The sequence below is a fragment of the Pantherophis guttatus genome, chromosome 8, assembly GCF_059756535.1.
Source record: "Pantherophis guttatus breed Tessera chromosome 8, ASM5975653v1, whole genome shotgun sequence".
Taxonomy (NCBI): domain Eukaryota; kingdom Metazoa; phylum Chordata; class Lepidosauria; order Squamata; family Colubridae; genus Pantherophis; species Pantherophis guttatus.
In genome coordinates this window covers 53,320,163-53,338,448 of record NC_142070.1, presented here as the reverse complement: position 1 = coordinate 53,338,448, position 18,286 = coordinate 53,320,163, and the positions used below count along the sequence as shown (strand labels likewise).

Genomic DNA, 18,286 nt, shown 5'->3' with positions numbered 1-18,286 from the left:
AGCATATTGCACCAACAATCTGGGTCCTCATTCTACCGACCTTGGAAGGATGGAAGGCTGAGTCAACTTTGAGCCAATGAGGCTCAAACTGCCGAATTGCTGGCAGTTGACAGTCAGCAGAATTAGCCTGCATTCTAATCACTATGCCACCACGGCTCTTTACTTTGTAGTAAGGAGGCAGAATACAAATCTCTTCAATATATGTGTAAAATATAAATATATAAAGCAAATATAAACCAACAAATGAGACTTCATTGCAGGATCTGGAACAATATGCGTTGTTCAGATCTGCAGATTACAACTGTCATGATTCTAAACCAGCATAGACAAAGCCTGCAATACAGCCTGCCTCAACTTGTAATCCTCTAGATGTGTTGAATTTCCAGCCAATATGGCCAAAGGCAAATCTGGATATGGCCAGGTTAAGGAAGGTTGTAACGAATCAGCTTCTTTGTCTAAGCTTAGAACAAGTTTGATCCAGAGGTTTCATTCCTCAGATGGAGACCTCTTCTCTAGCAAAAGAGCCTTGTGGATTCAGTGAATTGCCAACATGGGTTTTAGTTGTACAGTTAGCTTGGGAGTCATTGAATGTGCGCTGATTTGATGTAAATGGGTTTTCCTATTTGCTCTTGGCTGTAAGAATAAACTCTACCTCCTATCTTTATTCCAGAAAGAAAGCTAGTATTTCCAAAAAACATTATTTTAAAACTGGTGTCTCTAGAATCATCTTTTTGTCCCCAGATCTCTCTCTACTGTAACTGGTAAAAATTGATGACACTATTTCCAGCTATTTTAAGCTCACAAAACTCATGAAATTCACAAAAAACTGTATTAGAAGTCCCATGCCATTTATGATTTTACCCCTCCCACTTTATATCATCATTGTGACTTTTTGGCAACCTACAAAAATGTTGACTGACTTATGACTAATAAAATTTTGTCTACCTCTGACAGAAATGTATTAGTTATGCTGAATTATGTGTTGAAATATGGAGAACATTATTCATGTATTTATTGGTAGGTGATGCAAATGTCTCATTCTTCTGATTTAGAAGTTAACATATGAGGAAAAGATGGCTCGTCGATTGCTAGGGGCTGACAATGCTGCAACAGTCTTCAATATTCAAGAACCAGAAGAGGAACTTGCAGAGCAGGTACTGCAATTTAGCAGAATTAATTGTACTGCAATTAATAAAATAGCAATTTTCTTGTTAAAATAGGTTGGGTTGTTCTTTTTTTTGAGAAGCGATGACAACATTGCTTGCTTTTAGACTTAATTTTTAATCCAGGTAGGTTGAGAAGCTTTTTTTACGGTCATTGACCAGCATGTAATCTGGTATTCTTAAACAATGATCCAAACAAGCTAATCTAGGGTTAGCTTAACCCTAAACCATAATGGCTAGGTTCACACATCAATTAACATACTCTTTACATTATTGCTTAATTATGCAGGCCAAAGTTTGTTTTCATAAAGAGATTCATACTATTGTACATTGCATATTTATAGGCCAGCTTCATATTTCTTTTCCACCAAGCCTGTGTATCTACAGTTGCAAGAAAAAGTATGTGAACCCCTTGGGATTACATGGAGTTTTGCATGAATTGGTCATAAAATGTGCTCTGAATTTCATCTAAGTCACAACAACAGAAAAAAACTGTCTGCTTAAAATAATACTACACAAACATTAGATGTTGCCATGGTTTAATTGAACATAACATGTAAACATTCACAGTTTCCTGTAGTTGCAGATCAGACCTGCACAACGATCTGGAGTAATTTTGGACCACTCCTCTTCACAAAACTGTTTCAGTGTAGCAATATTCTTGGAATGTCTGGTGTGAATCACTCTCTTAAGGTCATCCCACAGCATTTCAGTCGGGTTGAGGTCAGGACTCTGACTGGGCCACTCCAGAAGGCGTATTCTGTACTGTTGAAGCCATTTTTTTGTTGAATTACTTGTATGCTTTGGGTCATTGTCCTGTTGCATCACCCATCCTCTGCGGAGCTTCAGTTGGCGGACAGATGGTCGTACGTTTTCCTGCAAAATGTCTTGATAAACTTTGGAATTCATTTTCCCATTAATGACAACAATCCGTCCAGGCCCTGAGGCAGCAAAGCAGCCCCAAACCATGATGCTCCCTCCGCCATGTTTTACAGTGGGGATGAGGTTATGATGTTGGTGTGCTATGCCTTTTTTTCTCCACACATAATGTTGTGTGTTCTTCCCAAACAACTCAATTTTGGTTTCATCTGTCCACAGTATATTTTGCTAGTAGTGCTGTGGAACATCCAGGTGCTCTTTTGCAAACTTCAAACATGCTGCAATATTTTTTTTGGACAGCTTCCTCCGTGGTGTCCTCCCATGTACTCCATTCTTGTTTAATGTTTTCCTTATTATAGATGTGTCAACAAAAATGTTAACATGTGCCAGAGATTTCTGTAGGTCTTTAGCTGACACTCTAGGATTCTTCTTTACCTCATGAAGCATTCTGCGCTGTGCTCTTGCAGTCATTTTTACAGGACGATCATGCCTAGGGAGAGTAACGACAGTGCTAAACTTTCTCCATTTGTAGACAGTCTGTCTTACCGTGGACACATGAACATCAAGGCTTGTGGAGATACTTTTGTAACCCTTTCCAGCTTCATGCAAGTCAACAATTCTTGATCGTAGGTCTTCTGAGAGCTCTTTTCTGCGAGGCATGGTTCACATCAGACAGTGCTTCTTGAAACCAGTAAACCCAAAACAGGTGTGTGTTTTTAAAGGGCAGGACAGCTGTCAGCAACACATCCAATATCATCACACTGATTGGAGTCAAGGTTGGCTCGCTCCTGGCTCCAATTAGCTCTTGGAGAAGTCATTAGGCTAGGGGCTCACATACTTTTTCCTCCCTGCACTGTGAATGTTTACATGTTATGTTCAATTACACCATGGCAACATCTAATGTTTGTGTAGTATTATTTTAAGCAGACTGTGTTTTTCTATTGTTGTGACTTAGATGAAGTTCAGAGCACATTTTATGACCAATTCATGCAAAACTCCACATAATCCCAAGGGGTTCACATACTTTTTCTTGCAACTGTATATGGAGTTAAATTGCAAGAAATTTTGGATTCAGTCTAAAATGTATTCAGTCTTCAGGATTTAATCTTTTGATCAGTTATTCAATGTACTAGTTATAGGTAAATTTCACAGTATCATGATATCAAATCTACATACAATTTTTGTGTGTGTGTGGGATAGGCTTTGTTAGACATGTTTATTTTGATTCTGCTTTTTAATAAGACTCCAGCCTTAGAGAGGGAAACATTAGCCTGGTTACACTTATAGCTAAATGTTGAATGCCCAATAGCTCTTCAGTAAGTGATGTATTAGTGACCCACCCAAACTGAGTTTGTATAGACTGAAATATGTTGCCCAAATGCAGGAACAATCTCTTTTTGCTGAAAACTATCCTAAGAACATAGTTGTGTCTTCTTTTATATTTGCTTGTGCCTATGTTCTGCATCTTGTTCTGATCAAATAAAGAGTGCATCCTGAATTTGGAAAACATATTTAATGAAACATGGTAGCTACACTTGTAGCTGTACCAAGTCACAAAATAGTCAACATTAAACCATAAATTTGATTAAAATGCTACATTACATTGCCCTGTGTGTTTATCACGACAGCCTAAATGGTATATTAATGTAAGACTTTTCAAATAAAGAATTGCTAGTAATCATCATGTTTTTAGTACTGTATGATGCTTTTTACCTCTGCAGATTCTCCTTTTTACCATTAGCCTGAAAATGAACTGCCTATATGTCAGAGACTAGGGAATGAACAAGGGATACCATTTTTATTAGATGTGAATTGTCCTTCTTCTGTTACTAATGACCTGCTTTATGGGTAGACAATCAACATTCATTGTGCTGGATTCAGGTTTGCAAAGTGCACTGAAAGATTCCACGCTTGCTCTGAGGCATTTTTTTTAAAAAAAAGACAGTGTTTTAGTTGTATAATAGATTGATGTAAACAGCCATAAAATATGAAGCAATGGAGGAAATGTGGATGAAGGTTAATTTGAAGCAGAAATTAAAGGTTTTATGGGAAAGCCAGATAGTTTGCTGGCAGAATTGTTGCAGGCCAAAGCATTTATAACTGCATAGCCAAATATTTGATTATTTTTATAACTAGAAAAAGATGAAATCTGAATTGGCTTGAACAGAGAACAGAATCCTATAAAATCAAAATGATTTTGTTCAAACTCTTGTAGGCAATTGTAATGCAGGATATAGTGCTTCTTCCTTAGCTGATCACATGAAATAATAATTTTAAGATTTCTTTCAATTCTCATGTCTTCTATCCTGCTTTTTTATTCCATTTTATTTTAACATCAAATATAGTTTGCATATTGAGACCACTTTTTTTAGTGCAGAAGAACAAGAAATTTCTACACTTTAATGAAATGACTGGTCATCATCGTTTATAATCAATCCCGAGAAACAATTTGTCTGAGATTATTCTCCTTCAGTTCTCCTACAGTTCTTTTAGTGTCCATATTTTTTTTCTGCTTTTACAGGGAACTGGTTCTGTTGATGCTTCTATAGTGACTCATGAGGCTGTGCAAAAGGTTCTACTTTCCTTTTTTCTTGGTTTCCTGTCTGTTGACCTCTTGCTACTTCCTCTTTTGGAATGCTGTTTCCAGAATTTAACCTTTGCTTCCTTTTCTTTGCATAATTCACTAATACTAAGATTTAAAGCTATTCTTTACTATGTAGTAAACAGCTCCAGATTTTTAGGAAATACAGTTCCATTCAAAATACGTTCAATATTTAAAATGATCAAATGGATCGTTTTGCATTCTACATTATAATCTAATCCATATATCCTATTACGTATGCTCATTGCTCAACTAATGTATTCATTTATGTTTTGTTTCATACAATACTATTTAAAATGTGCAGACCTGTACATCTACATTTTTAATTAAAATCTGGAAAATTAAAATAATTATAATCTCATCAAATAACCTGCCTGATAAAGTGACCTTAATGACCTAACTAATTTGAGTTTTCTATTATTTATAGGAATATAAAGTCTCCAGTTTTGAGCAGAGACTGATCAGTGAGATTGAATTTAGATTGGAAAGAACTCCAGTAGAAGAGTCTGATGATGAAGTGGAGCATGGGAAAGATGTTCCTGATAGCAGCCTGACCCCATATTTTGAGACAAAACTTAAACACTACAAAATATTTGAAGGAATGCCGGTCACTTTTATATGCAGAGTGTCTGGAAATCCAAACCTAAAGGTGAGTGGGGGGGGGAACACTTTGGACAATTCACACAAAACATCAAAGGAATCTTTCATAGAGATTCAGAAAAATATGCTCTTTGGGCTTTTCTAATTTCCTTAAAATGTGACCAATTCACACAAGTGTTGAATAAATGGAGTTTTTCAACTCATATCAAAATTGTTATATAGTATAGACACCATGAATGATGAGAATGTTGAATTCTAGTCTATATGCTTTCAGGTTTTTCTTAAATGTTCAGTGAACTGGAAGGTCAATTAGATCTTTATGGATGATCTTTGGAGCTTTCCCAGCATGTAGATTCTCAGTTCTGTTGGTTGGAACTAATAACCTAAAGGCTATTTTTCTTAATAATAAACATGTAAACAATGCAGTGCTCCTGTTTTAATCTATAACAGACTTGACATGCCATCAGCCATGACTTGTAACCCATGTAGCAAAAGCAAACAAGTTTAGTATTTTCCAGATTTCAATCCATGATCTCATTGGCTGAGAACAGGAATTAGAAATGATGCTTTCCTGAAATATTAATGCCAAGAGCCCAAAGCCAGCACAACCAATAAAGAAGCATGCCAGAGCTATACATGTTTTCACTAATACGTTTGTTGGTGGCAGTCCCAAAGAGTAGCAAACTCTCCTCTATGTATGTATAATCTTGATGTTTTTTAGATAAGTGGGTTTTATAAATTCTAGCAATCTTTTTGAGGTGACATTTTGTTGGACTTAATGGAGCTAGAGTGGAGGGTAAACAGAGCCACCCATTCTAATAGCTGTTTTGCCTCAATGTGCCATTATTCGCTGCCACCTTTTCTCTCTCTGCCAAGCATCAGGATGCCAGTATAGGTCCCACAACTCTGAACTGCATTGTACTGAACGCTTGGAAAAAGCTGTTGAAATTACAGGTTGTGCTACACCTTGCCATAGGGATGTTGTGAGATCACAAGATATTGCAATTTTATATAGGATATGCATCTCAGAATGTGTAACCGAACATCATTATATTTGAAATGCATGTTAAGCAACCCCACTGTGCTTAATTTAACTTTTTTCCTGTAATTGCTTTATTTTATTAGAAGCCTGGGGTTATATTGCAACATAATGTTTTGGTACAGTAGTGATCTAGTGCAGTGTTTCTCAACTTTGGCAACTTTAAATCATGTGGACTTCAGTTCCCAGAATTCCCCAGCCAACTTTGCAGTGAGAAACACTGATCGAGTGAACAGCATTTTTGCTTCTTGTTGCATTTTCCTTCCAGGTTCTGTTTGTGAATAACCAGTACAAAACTTATTTCTTGTAAATATGCATTCATGAAAGAACATGTTTTTTGTGTTCTGAATTCTAAGGGACTTTGGGGTCTTCTTTAGGAATTTAAAAAGAGGAGAAACGTTTCAATACTGTTATATTTGAAATTATGTTGTCTTTGTCATTATTGTTAAATTCCTAGGTATAAAATGGAACATAAATGTATGTGTGCATGTGTGTATACGTTGATGCTTTTACTATGTATCAGTGAACAAAAGGATCCTTTCCATTAAGTCTGGTAGTAAAATATATCTGAGGGTAATATAGGCAGAAGGAAACTGCCTTAAACGTGAACTTCAAAATTTCGAGATTCTGACATTTATATGATTCTGCATTTATATTGATAATCTTTTCACTCCCCCCCCAAATTTACTTCAGCTCAGTTAAACTGCATGTGGTTGATTAAAAAAAAGATGTTATTTAACTTGACAAAGGCAACATGAAAACAGTAATATGAAATAATTGTAATTTCCTAAAGGAAAAGTGTTTGACTACATATAGAATATTGCTATGGGGCAAGAGGAAGGAATTATACATCAATTATTATAAAATTGAATTAACAGTAAAAGGCATAAACTCCTTTATGTATGTTTTATTTGTATATTCTTGGCAAATTTCCAGATTATGTAATGAAAGAAATGTATGATAAAATAATTACTGGCTCTTACAAGACCAACATTTATGAAGTAATACTAGAAATTTGTGTAGTGTGCAAGTTCGAACTTATTTTTGCAGCTAAGCCTTTGCTAAGATTTAGGCTTTACAAACTAGCACAAGGGTTTTTTTTTGAAACATAAAAACTGTGCCATCACATTGCTCTGTTAAGTTGTTTGTTGGCAGTGTCATTATTTTGCAATCCAGCACATAAGATTAGTAAGAGACAGACCAGAAAAAAAAAAATTCTCTTTGCAGTAACTCAGTTCTTGTCAGTATCTGGTAACCTTATATGGAAGTGTGAAACTCAATCTGTATTCCTCCTTTAAAAGCGATTGTTAAAATTTAATGATAGCTTTATCTCATACATTGAAATAAATAGATGGTGGTCAACTATCAAAAAAACGAAGAACTTGGCTGAATTAATTGTTGTAGCATATAACAATTTAGGATCATTCTGCTTTTTATTTTTCCTTGGAAATGAAAATGATACAATGATGCTGCTTTCGGGGGATTGACTGCATTAAAACTGTTTGCAGTCCTCATGAAAACTGGCACAGTCTCTTAATCATTCCTCCTGTGCTAGTTCTTCAAAAGCCTTTATCCACCAACATCTGACACAGCCAGTGATACAGATACCCTCATTTATTCACTCAGAGAAAGAATTAATGGTCTAGGTTTATTTATTTATTTACTTTATTGTGTCAAGTACGTATTAGATAATATATATACGTATAACATAAAATAAATACAATTAAAGGGAACATTAGGACAGGGACGGTAGGCACGCTTGTGCTCTTATGCACGGCCCTTACAGACCTCTTAGGAAAGGGGTAAGGTCAACAGTAGCCAGTCTAAGGTTAAAATTTGGGGGGTTTGGGGATGAAACCACAGTCAAGTAGTGCATTCCAGACATTGACCACTCTGTTGCTGAAGTCATATTTTCTGCAATCGAGTTTGGAGTGGTTCACTTTAAGTTTGTATCTATTGTGTGCTTGTGTATTGTGGTTGAAGCTGAAGTAGTTGTTGACAGGTAGGACATTGTAGCAGATGATTTTATCAGCTATGCTTAGGTCATATGGAAGGCGGTGTAGTTCTAAATTTTCTAAGCCCAAAATTTCAAGTCTGGTGCCATAAGGTATTTTGTTGCGAGTGGAGGAGTGGAGGACACTTCTTGTGAAATATTTCTGGACACATTCAGTTGTATTAATGTCCAATATGCAGTGCGGTTTCCAGACAGATGAGCTGTAGTCGAGAATTGGTCTAGCAAATGTTTTGTATGCTCTGGTTAATAGTGTAATATTGCCAGAGAAGAAGCTATGCAAGATTAAGTTTACAACCCTTAATGTCTTTTTGGCAATGTTGTTACAGTGGGCTTTGGCACTTAGATCATTTGATATGAGTACTCCAAGGTCCTTGACAGAGTGAGGGTCATCTACAAGGTCGTGTCCACTCAGCTTGTATTTTATGTTCTGATTCTTTTTGCCAATGTGCAAGACAAAGCATTTGTTGGTTGAGATTTGGAGTTGCCAATTTTTTTACCATTCCAACACAAAGCCAGAAACACAAAAGGTAGCAATGCTACTACCTTTTTGAAAGGTAGCAGCATTGCTGGTGGTGTTAAATAGTTTAACATTATCGGCAAAGAGAACCCAGTTACTTATAATATGATCACCAAGGTCATATATGTATAGTATGAAGAGTGTTGGTCCTAGAACGCTGCCTTGGGGGACACCACTATTAACAGGTACGGGATTTGATAGGGCGCTCCCTATTTTAACCACTTGTTGTCTGTTTGACAGGAACGCATATCCAATTATGGAGGAGTCCAGAGATGCCATAGGATTTTAGTTTTAGAAGTAGTTTGTCATGTACCACTGAATCAAAGGCTTTACAGAAGTCTATGTAAATTGCATCTATTGCTTTGCCCTGATCAAGATTTGTAGTCCATATGTTTTTGCAGGGTAGAAGTTGTAGATTACAGGATAATTTTTTTCTGAAACCAGATTGTTTATTAGAGAGTAGGTTGTCTGTTTCTAGGTGGAGGGTAATGGATTGGTTGATGATTGATTCCATGACTTTGCAGGTAACACAGCATAAAGAGATTGGTCTATAATTTTCAACTAGGCTGGGGTCTCCCTTTTTGAAGATAGGGATGACCGTGGTTAGTGACCATAGGTTGGGTAGGGAGCTGGTCCTGAAAGATTATGCTTAGGGGTTCTGCTGTAGCAGTGGAAAGCTTTTTTAAGAAGTATGCACATAGTCCATCAGGTCCAATAGATAGAGATGGTTTTAGTCTATATAGTGCCTTTTCAATGTTATCTTCTGTGAAATCTATTTGTGTTAGATGTTTGTAGTTATTAGTGGTACGACTAGGGAATGTTGGGCATGAGCCATTGCTGTTTACAAAGACTGAGCCGAAGAATGTGTTAAAGAGGTTTGCTTTAACTGCTTCATCATTGCATTCTTTACCGTTAGGTCCTTTTAGGGGTGGGATGGATCTTGAGTCTTTAAGTTTGTTGTTTACAAAATTATAGAAGGCACGGTTGGATTTTGTGCGCAGAAGGTTTTCTTCTTGTTTGATGTGGTAATTGGTGCATTCGGTCCTTATTTGGTGGCATATATTTTTGTAGCGGCTTTTAAAGTTAGCTACATAGCCAGTTTTGTTTTTTTACCAGAGGGATTTTTTGTTTTTATTGGAGCTTTCTCATTGATATGGGTAATTTGTTTTTCCTGGTTTTGGTGGTGATTAGTGGTACATATAGTTTAATAACTCTATTGACTTTGAGCAAGAAAATGTTATAATGGTCTTCGGCAGTGTTACAGTCAGAGAATAGAATTTGCCAATCAAGAGATGAGAGGTCGGTATCTATGAGATCATAGTTGGCTTTTTGAAGTTGTAGTTGGGTATCCCATTATTATGGGATTTTTGTAAGGGTGTATATTGAGACAAAAGACAATCATGATATGGTCACTGTTGGAAAAGGGTTCTTTTATTTGTAGTCCATAAATTGAGTTTAAGCTGTTGCAGAAGATGAGGTCGAGTCTCATCTTTGTTGAATCTAGTGTTGCTTAGTTACTAGTTGATCTAGACTTAGATTGGTAACAGCATTATGTAGGGTTGTATGGATGGGTTCAGTTGTACATTCATTTATTGTCTAATTAATAAGAGGTAGGTTGAGGTCACCCAGAAAGATGAGAGGGTATGGGCAAGAGGCTACCCATGTTAGTAGTGTGGTTAACTTGTTTGCATGTGCGATGTCCTAGTCGGAGGCTCTGTAACATAGTAAAAAGTGAAGTGTGATGTTTGACAGTTTGTAGTTTCCAGAAGATTGAGTTCATATGCAACTTGAATATTTTTTAGGTTTAGTGACTTTGTAGAAGATAGCTATTCCACCACCTCTGCAGGTTTCGCGATCAGACTGGTAAACATGATATTCTCTTACTGTGATGTAGAGGATCACCAGGTCAGGTCAGTTTGTACAACTGGGGGCCACATATATCTGAAATAATAGGAAATTTTCTTTTGGTTCCTAATACTTATGATAAACAACCCCAGTACTGAACATACAGGTAGTCCTCAATTTATAATGTTTAGTGACTGTTCAAAGTTTCAATGGCATTGGAAAAAAGTGATTTATGACCGTTTTTCACACTTACAACCCTTACAGCAACCCCATGGTCACATGATCAAAATTCAAATGCTTAGCAATCAATTCATGCTTATGACACTTACAATGTCCCGGGGTCATGTGATCACTATTTGCGACCTTTTGACAAGCAAAATCAATGAGGAAGCCAAATTCATGTAACAACCATGTTACTAACTTAACTGCAGTGGTTCACTTAAAAATCTATGGCAAGAAAGGTCGTAAAATGGAGCAAAACTCACTTAACACCTGTCTCGCTTAGCAACAGAAATTTTAGACTCAGTTGTGGCTATAAGTCAATGACTAAGTGTACATGGTACTGCTGCTATTTTTGTATACAGTATCACATCCCAAAATACCAAGCCAAATCTTTTTGATGAACTAGTAGAATTGATTTAGTAACTTAGTACACATTAGAAAGCAGTAAAAAATAATTAACTTTCACAGTTGGATAATACTTTTATTAGACCCAATGAAAATGATGCACAAGTGAATGCATGTTTGGGGGGTTCTCCAAAATCGTTCATCAGATGAGTTCTACTGAATGCAGGAAGGAGGAAAAAACATGCAGACTAAAAAAATTAAACCAGAAGTTCAGATTAAAACTAATGAACACTTTGTGGTTTGCATAAGTGTGGGGGAAGGGACAACATTTTCCTGTCTAATGAAAGTTCTAGACAGTTCAAAGGTTTCTGCATATTTTGTGTTATTTTGCTTGGTCCAAGTAAAAATATAATACTATTGATTGGGGGGGGGGAGGATAAAGAATTCAAGCCCTTTGTTTTGTTGTATAATTGAAATTGGCTTTTTTCATTTAACAATGATCAATATGAACCAATTCCAGTAATTATAAACAGCATTAATAAATTCGACACATATATTACTCTTTAAAAAAACATGGGTGGCAATATCTGGTAGAGAAACCATGGCAGAGTAGGATAATAAAAAACTTCCATTAATTGTTCAAGCCTAAATATTTATTGACTTGTTTGGTATGGTTTCTGATTGAATCTAGGGAGCCTAATTGGACATTATGTTGCTGGCATGACTAGCAGTATAATGTTACGAGAAAAAATGTACATAGAAAAGTATCACTATTTACTGTATTTTTCGGAGTATAAGACTCACCAGAGTATAAAACGCACCTTAGTTTTTGGGGAAGAAAATAAGAAAAGAGCTGATTGGTGAGTGGATCGGCCTCCCAGAATACCCCCAATCAGCTGTTCCCAGAGGTGAATTTTAGCAACAGGTTTGTTGGTTGTGAGCTCTGTGCCTTGCTTTTTTTTATGCCTCTGAAAGCCTCCGAAACAGAGCTTCAGAAAAAAAAAGGCTTTGTTTGGAGGCTCTGTTTGGAGGCTTTTTTTTCTGAAGCTTCTTTCAGAGGCTTTTATTCTGAAGGACTATCTGTACTCTGTTCAATCTCCTTTCTTTGGTATTGGTATATAGATTAACCTCTTCTGAAATGTTGATTATTGTGTCATTCTCCAGATTTGTTAGCATAGTTTGGTTAGAACCTTTACTGATTCTTTTGTTACTTGCTATATTATTTTAGATAAAAGCCTTTTAGAGGCTTTTTTCCTGAAGCTTCTTTCAGAGGCTTCTTTCAGCCTCTGAAATCTCCGTTTGCGAGGCTGGGCAGGGCTACATTCGGAGTATAAGACGCACCCAGATTTTCACCCTCTTTTTTGTGGGAAAAGGGTACGCCTTATACTCTGAAAAATACGGTACTTTGGGGGCAAAGATGAGAGAAAGTGGAAATTGTAATGCAACAGCAACAGGAGAACTAATTTCTCCACCATTTTACACCATCTCAATCTGGAATTTTGCTTCAAACACAAATACATGCATTACTCGCTATTAAGCCAATGAAGTGAACTAGCTGTTTATTTTTCAAGTATTTGTTCCAAATAACAGAAGGAAAGGTAGGAATTTCTTCTAGATCCTTTTTATTTATTTATTTTTTTCAGAAATCAGCACTTGGATTCATTCTTCATTCACAGATTATAACTATTTTTCCTTTCATTGTTTTGGTTTTGATTTCTCTGAATATAGATCTATTGGTTCAAAGATGGAAAGCAAATTTCTAAAAGGAATGAGCATTATTGGATGCAAAGAGAACCTGATGGGACCTGCTCTCTCCGTACTACTGCCTCCACCCTTGATGATGATGGGAATTATACTGTCATGGCTACCAATCCACAGGTAGATCAAATCTTAGCTATAGAATCAGTATGCTCCTGGGCCCAGATTGTTTACATTCACAGTCTGAGTTAAAGATTTAATTGAGAAATGATGTCATTCTAGGGTAAGTAATATTTAAGCCTTCTCAAATCATATCATACTCATGATGCCAAGCTGAGAATACAGAGCCGTTGGGGAATGATTCAAAACTGTTTCTTTAAGCAACTGTCCTTATATAGATGTTACTAGGTAAACATTCTGCATTTGCAGTCTGATGTGCTTTTCTGGTTGAGCTAATCACTGATTATTCCAAACTCTTCTACTTCTGATTATGTCTGAGTAGAACTATATATTATGATGAAAAACCATATTTCTCCCCATCTCTAATGGCAGAGTTCACTTTATTCATATTCTTCCATAGTAAAGCCTACCACATGTCCTTATGCCCTTCCTCTCCTCTCCTCTGCTCTGCTCTGCTCTGCTCTGCTCTGCTCTGTTCTCCAGCAGAAAAGGCACAATATACTGTATAGGCCTTCACAGCCATTATCTGTTTGTCTGTGTTGTGCTTCAGGGTTTAATGACTGGTGTGTAGACAAAAAATTTCCTAAACTGTTGCTGGCATTTTTGAAGGCAAGCAACTGAGCAGGGACTGACTGGGTTCTGTTTCTGTAGCCAGATATTCTGACTATAAAACTGTATTGTTAGTATATTTTATTATAAGAAATATATAATTTATGGAACTTACAGTGTGCATTTATGTGTTTGTAGGTTCCATAATAGCAATTATGAATTCATAATTATGAATTATGAAACAGGAGATCCAGTTTTGTCTAGTGGTTAAGGCATCAGGCTAGAAACGAAACGATTTGAGTTCTAATCCTGCATTAGCCATGACAGACAGCTGGGTTACCTTGGGCCAGTTACACTCTCTCAGCCCAACTCACCTCACAGGTGGTTGTTGTGAAGAAAAAGGAAGAGGAAGGAGTATTATGTATGTTTGCTGCCTTGAGTTACTTATAAAGTAATAAAGGCTGGATAAAAATCAAATAAATACTAAATAATTATATACAGAGTATAAGTTTAATTAGTTGTATAATTTTAGATATAGTTCTGCTGTGTTTCCCCAAAAATAAGACCTAACCAAAAAATAAGCCCTAGCCTGATTTTTTAGCATGCTCCTAATATAATCCCTACCCCAAAAATAAGATCCAGTTAAGGTTGTCATCAGCCGGGTGGGTGGGCATGGGCATGGCCAGCACCGGAGGCAACAAGGGCATGGGGGCCAATGGTGTCGAGCAGCAGCCCTCATAGCATAGATGAGTTGATTACCTGTCCAAACAGGTGGAGGCAGAGGTGGGAAGGCATGTGATTCGGACGTGCCACATGTGTTGTAGGAAAGCCGAGAGTCGGTGGGCTGGGGCGGCCGGCTGTGGGAGGCTCATCTTGCATGGTGGCACCAGCAGCAGGCAGAGAGGCAGAGGCAGGGGAGGGGAGGCAGGCAATCTGGATGTGTTGCGCGGGCCACAGGAAAGCCAAGAGACGTTGGGATGGAGTAGGTGGGCGGCTGCTGGAGGGTCATCTTCATATCTCTCAGCTTGCCTGTGACCTGCACAACACATCAGAATTGCCTGCCTTCCCCCATGCATCTGCCTTCCATCTGCCAGTGCCGCCACGTGAAGACAAGACGCCTGCGGTCCCTCACCCGCTTCTGCCCACTGACTCTTGGCTTTCCCGTGGCCTGTGTGGCATGTCCGGATGTGTTTTTCCTGAGCTAGGGCTGCAGAAAAACCTTGGTTACGTAGGAAAACCTGGCTAGAGGAAAAACACACATAAATCCTACGAAGAAGTAAGAAAATAGATACTGTACCTTTACAGGGAGGATACATGAGATGTGGGTGTGGCTTACTGATGATGGCTAATGAGCCAGAAATAGATCAATATAAGTCTCTCACCTGGCACCAGAACTTGCTGGCTGCCAGAAAGAAAAAAAGCCCAGAATCGAGTGGATGTGATTCTACTGAGCTAGGGCTGCAGAAAAACCTTGGTTACGTAGGAAAACCTGGCATAATACTCTTTCTCTGTAATTTTTATTTTCTTTTCCTTGTTCCTTCTGATATATAACCAATATTACCATTTGCCCTAATCCCTAATCTTAGTCAAATTTTCTTTTTTCTCCTCCTCTCGTTGCTTTCTCCAAGTTCAAACCCTTTAATTTAAAATCAATCATTTTTCTAATACCTAACCCTAACTCTAAATCATCCTGTTCAAATATTTCCCATTTCTCCCTTTTCACCACATAATACCATTTCAAGTGTTTTCCCTAAATTCCATTATTCTAATCACAGATATTAATATTCATACAATTTTACATATATAACCCATTTCCTTCCCTCTTTTCCATTAAAGACTTTATCAATTAATCCAAATACTACAATCAAATATCTTACTACAATTCACTTAAATATATAACATTAAAATCATTCGTTTCTATTTCTTAATTACCATTGTTTTTTAAAGTAAACCCAATTTTCCATTTCTTTTTCAAGTATATATATTATCTACATTTCTTCATAGTAAACCATAATCATAATTAGTAATATTTCCTCCTCTTAAAAGTTAATTTCAATTATTGCCAACAGTAACTTAATCTCTTCTTATTAAACATTAAACAAACTTAATTTTCACAATACAATATAATTTCAAATGCTTTAGCTGAATTCCATAATTACAATTAAAGACATTCCACGTATTACAATCTCTTGTATTGAATTTACTGCAGTTCATTTAAAAGCATTCCAAGTATTACAATCTCCTATATTGAACTTACTAAAATTCATTTATAATTCTAAATATCTAAAACATATTTTCCTTTTTCCTTTCCAACAGCTACTCCTTTCTCCCTTCATCCCATTTTCTTATTTTTTTCTTTTTCCCTCCCCACCCCAATTTTAAAGTCCTTTACTCTCCTAATTTGCCCTGTATTTCCAACTGGTCTCCTCCTTCCCCTTTTCATCTTTCTTATTTTCCCACTGTTAATCTCAGTGTAATCGTTTGAATTTTTTATATTTTTTCTCTTCTCCCCTTCTTTCTCTCCTTGTCTCTTTCCACCTTCTCTATTTTTGTCATTGTTAACCCCACATAATCATTTGATTTTTCATAGTCAATGTCTTTGTCTTTCTCTTCAGTGTCACTTTCTTGCTTCTCATTCATAGTTTCTTTCTCCACTTGGGTATGTTCTAACGCAATTTCTAGTTTATCAGGTTTAGGTTTTCCATGCATCATTGTAAACATTTCATTTAATTCCACTTTCAGTGGTATATGCATCCTTTTAATTATTTCAATTAGTTCCTGCACCATCTTGTTATTTCTGAGTTGTTGTTATTCCAATTTTAAGTTTTATTATACTTCACCTTCTTTCGTTATCGAGGTCAAACAGTTTGCAAGCAAACAAATCCTCCTCAGAAGTTCCCACCGCTCTTATCATTTTAAAATGTTTTTTTCCAAAATACAAGTTAAGTGTTGTAATGTTTTTTTCCACCTGTAGATGCCTCTCTTGATTAGCATTTCCAGGTGAAGTAAATTGATTCTGACTGGCAGCCACTTTGCTCCTGCAGAAATAAAATTAAAAAGCACTTGTGCAGAACCTCCTTTTAACATTTTGAGTTTTCCTTTATTTTTCCTTCAATGGTCAAAATTTTTTTAAAAGTTCTTTCCAATCCTCTTCACATCTATTATGGGTTTTTTCTTCTAATATTTTAATTATCTCCACCCATTCTAGTCCAAAAGTTTCGTTTCAGGCTTTGACACTTTAAACTTCTGCTTTGTTCTTCTTCCTTCATTCAAATTCCCCCACGCCCATTAGCTGCTGTTTCTTCACAGGGACACCTTTTAACAATTTCAAAATATTTCTTTTTAACCTGTGAGCTGGCAATCACTCACCCGGCATCAGTACTCCGTCCAAATCATCGCTCCTGCTCAGGACTTGGTCCGGTTGCCCCAGCTTTATGACAGCTGCAATGGCCACCGTCACCGCCGCCGAGTTGAAGAGTTTCGTCCGACCTCCAAGGAACTTGCCTGTTCCTCTTGGTTGTCCAAGGTGCTTCTCCTTCTTCTCCATCCCTACAGGACAGATCTGGTCCGAAGACCCCTCGACAGCGGTTTGTCAGCCCGGGATTTCACAAGGCTCATCAGAGCCCGCTATTCCCCGACTGTCTCGCCGCAACGCTTCCAGTCAAATCATATTTCTAAGTTTCTGAGTATTCACTGACCACCTCATTCCTTGTTGGGCTTGCAATAGTTCATGTGAAATATGTAATTACCCTACAATGGAAATAACTCCAAAATATATATATATATTTAATCTTTAAAAACAAAACACTTTGTAGAAGTATGTAATTAACAATTTAAAGGACAGTTAGAAGACTTAATTGTTAAAAGAAGGCTATTCAGTAAAACTGTTTTTCATCTATATTATTTTTCTCTTTTTTAATTTCAAATGCTAGGGGAGAATAAGCTGTACAGGACGATTGATGGTCCAAGCTGTCAATCAGAGAGGACGCAGCCCCAGGACACCACCTAGCCAGCCTCATATCAGAAGGTATTATTAATTATGAACTTAGGAAAAATTTATGGCTCTAATAAAGGTAGTCCTTGACTTACGACCACAACTGAGCCCAAAATTTCTGTTGCTAAGTAAGACATTTGTTAAGTGCGTTTTGCCCCACTTTACGATCTTCCTTCCTTACCAAATTTGTTAAGTAAATCACTGCAGTTGTTAAGTTAGTAACACGGTTGTTAAGTGAATCTGGCTTACCCATTGACTTTGCTTGTCAGAAGGTCACAAAATGTGATCACATGACCCCAGGACATTTCAAGTGTCCTAGAATAGGAGTCAGTTGCCAAGCATCTGAATTTTGATCATGTGACCATGGGGATGGTGCTATGGTTGTAAGTGTGAAAAATGGTCATAAGTCACTTTTTTCAGTGTCATTGAAACTTTGAACAGTCACTAAATGAACTGTTTTATGTTAAGGACTACCTGTATAAATATTTTTTTATTTTTTATCATTATTACTTTATTTATTGATATTACTGACTGGATCTCTCCTCTGTATTTATCTGATGCTTTAAAACAGGGGTGAAATGTAAAATTTGTTACTACCGGTTCTGTTGGCATGGCTTGGTTGGAGGGGGTAATGTGACT

At 37.0% G+C, this 18,286-nt stretch overlaps 1 protein-coding gene across 47 annotated transcripts in view; it reads left to right on the top strand.

Moving 5' to 3' along the window:
* The window catches only part of PALLD (palladin, cytoskeletal associated protein), a 456,066-nt gene that overhangs the window by 410,224 nt on the left and 27,556 nt on the right, over window positions 1–18,286 (top strand). For 28 of the 47 annotated variants that reach the window (XM_087875165.1, XM_087875160.1, XM_087875163.1 and 25 more), the window contains 5 exons: window positions 1,053–1,154; window positions 4,564–4,614; window positions 5,072–5,293; window positions 12,955–13,104; window positions 17,586–17,680. In XM_087875165.1, coding sequence (XP_087731291.1) covers window positions 1,053–1,154; window positions 4,564–4,614; window positions 5,072–5,293; window positions 12,955–13,104; window positions 17,586–17,680 — 620 coding nt within the window. The remainder of the gene's footprint in view (window positions 1–1,052; window positions 1,155–4,563; window positions 4,615–5,071; window positions 5,294–12,954; window positions 13,105–17,585; window positions 17,681–18,286) is intronic. The other 19 variants (XM_087875167.1, XM_087875164.1, XM_087875166.1 and 16 more) reach the window with 1 other exon arrangement.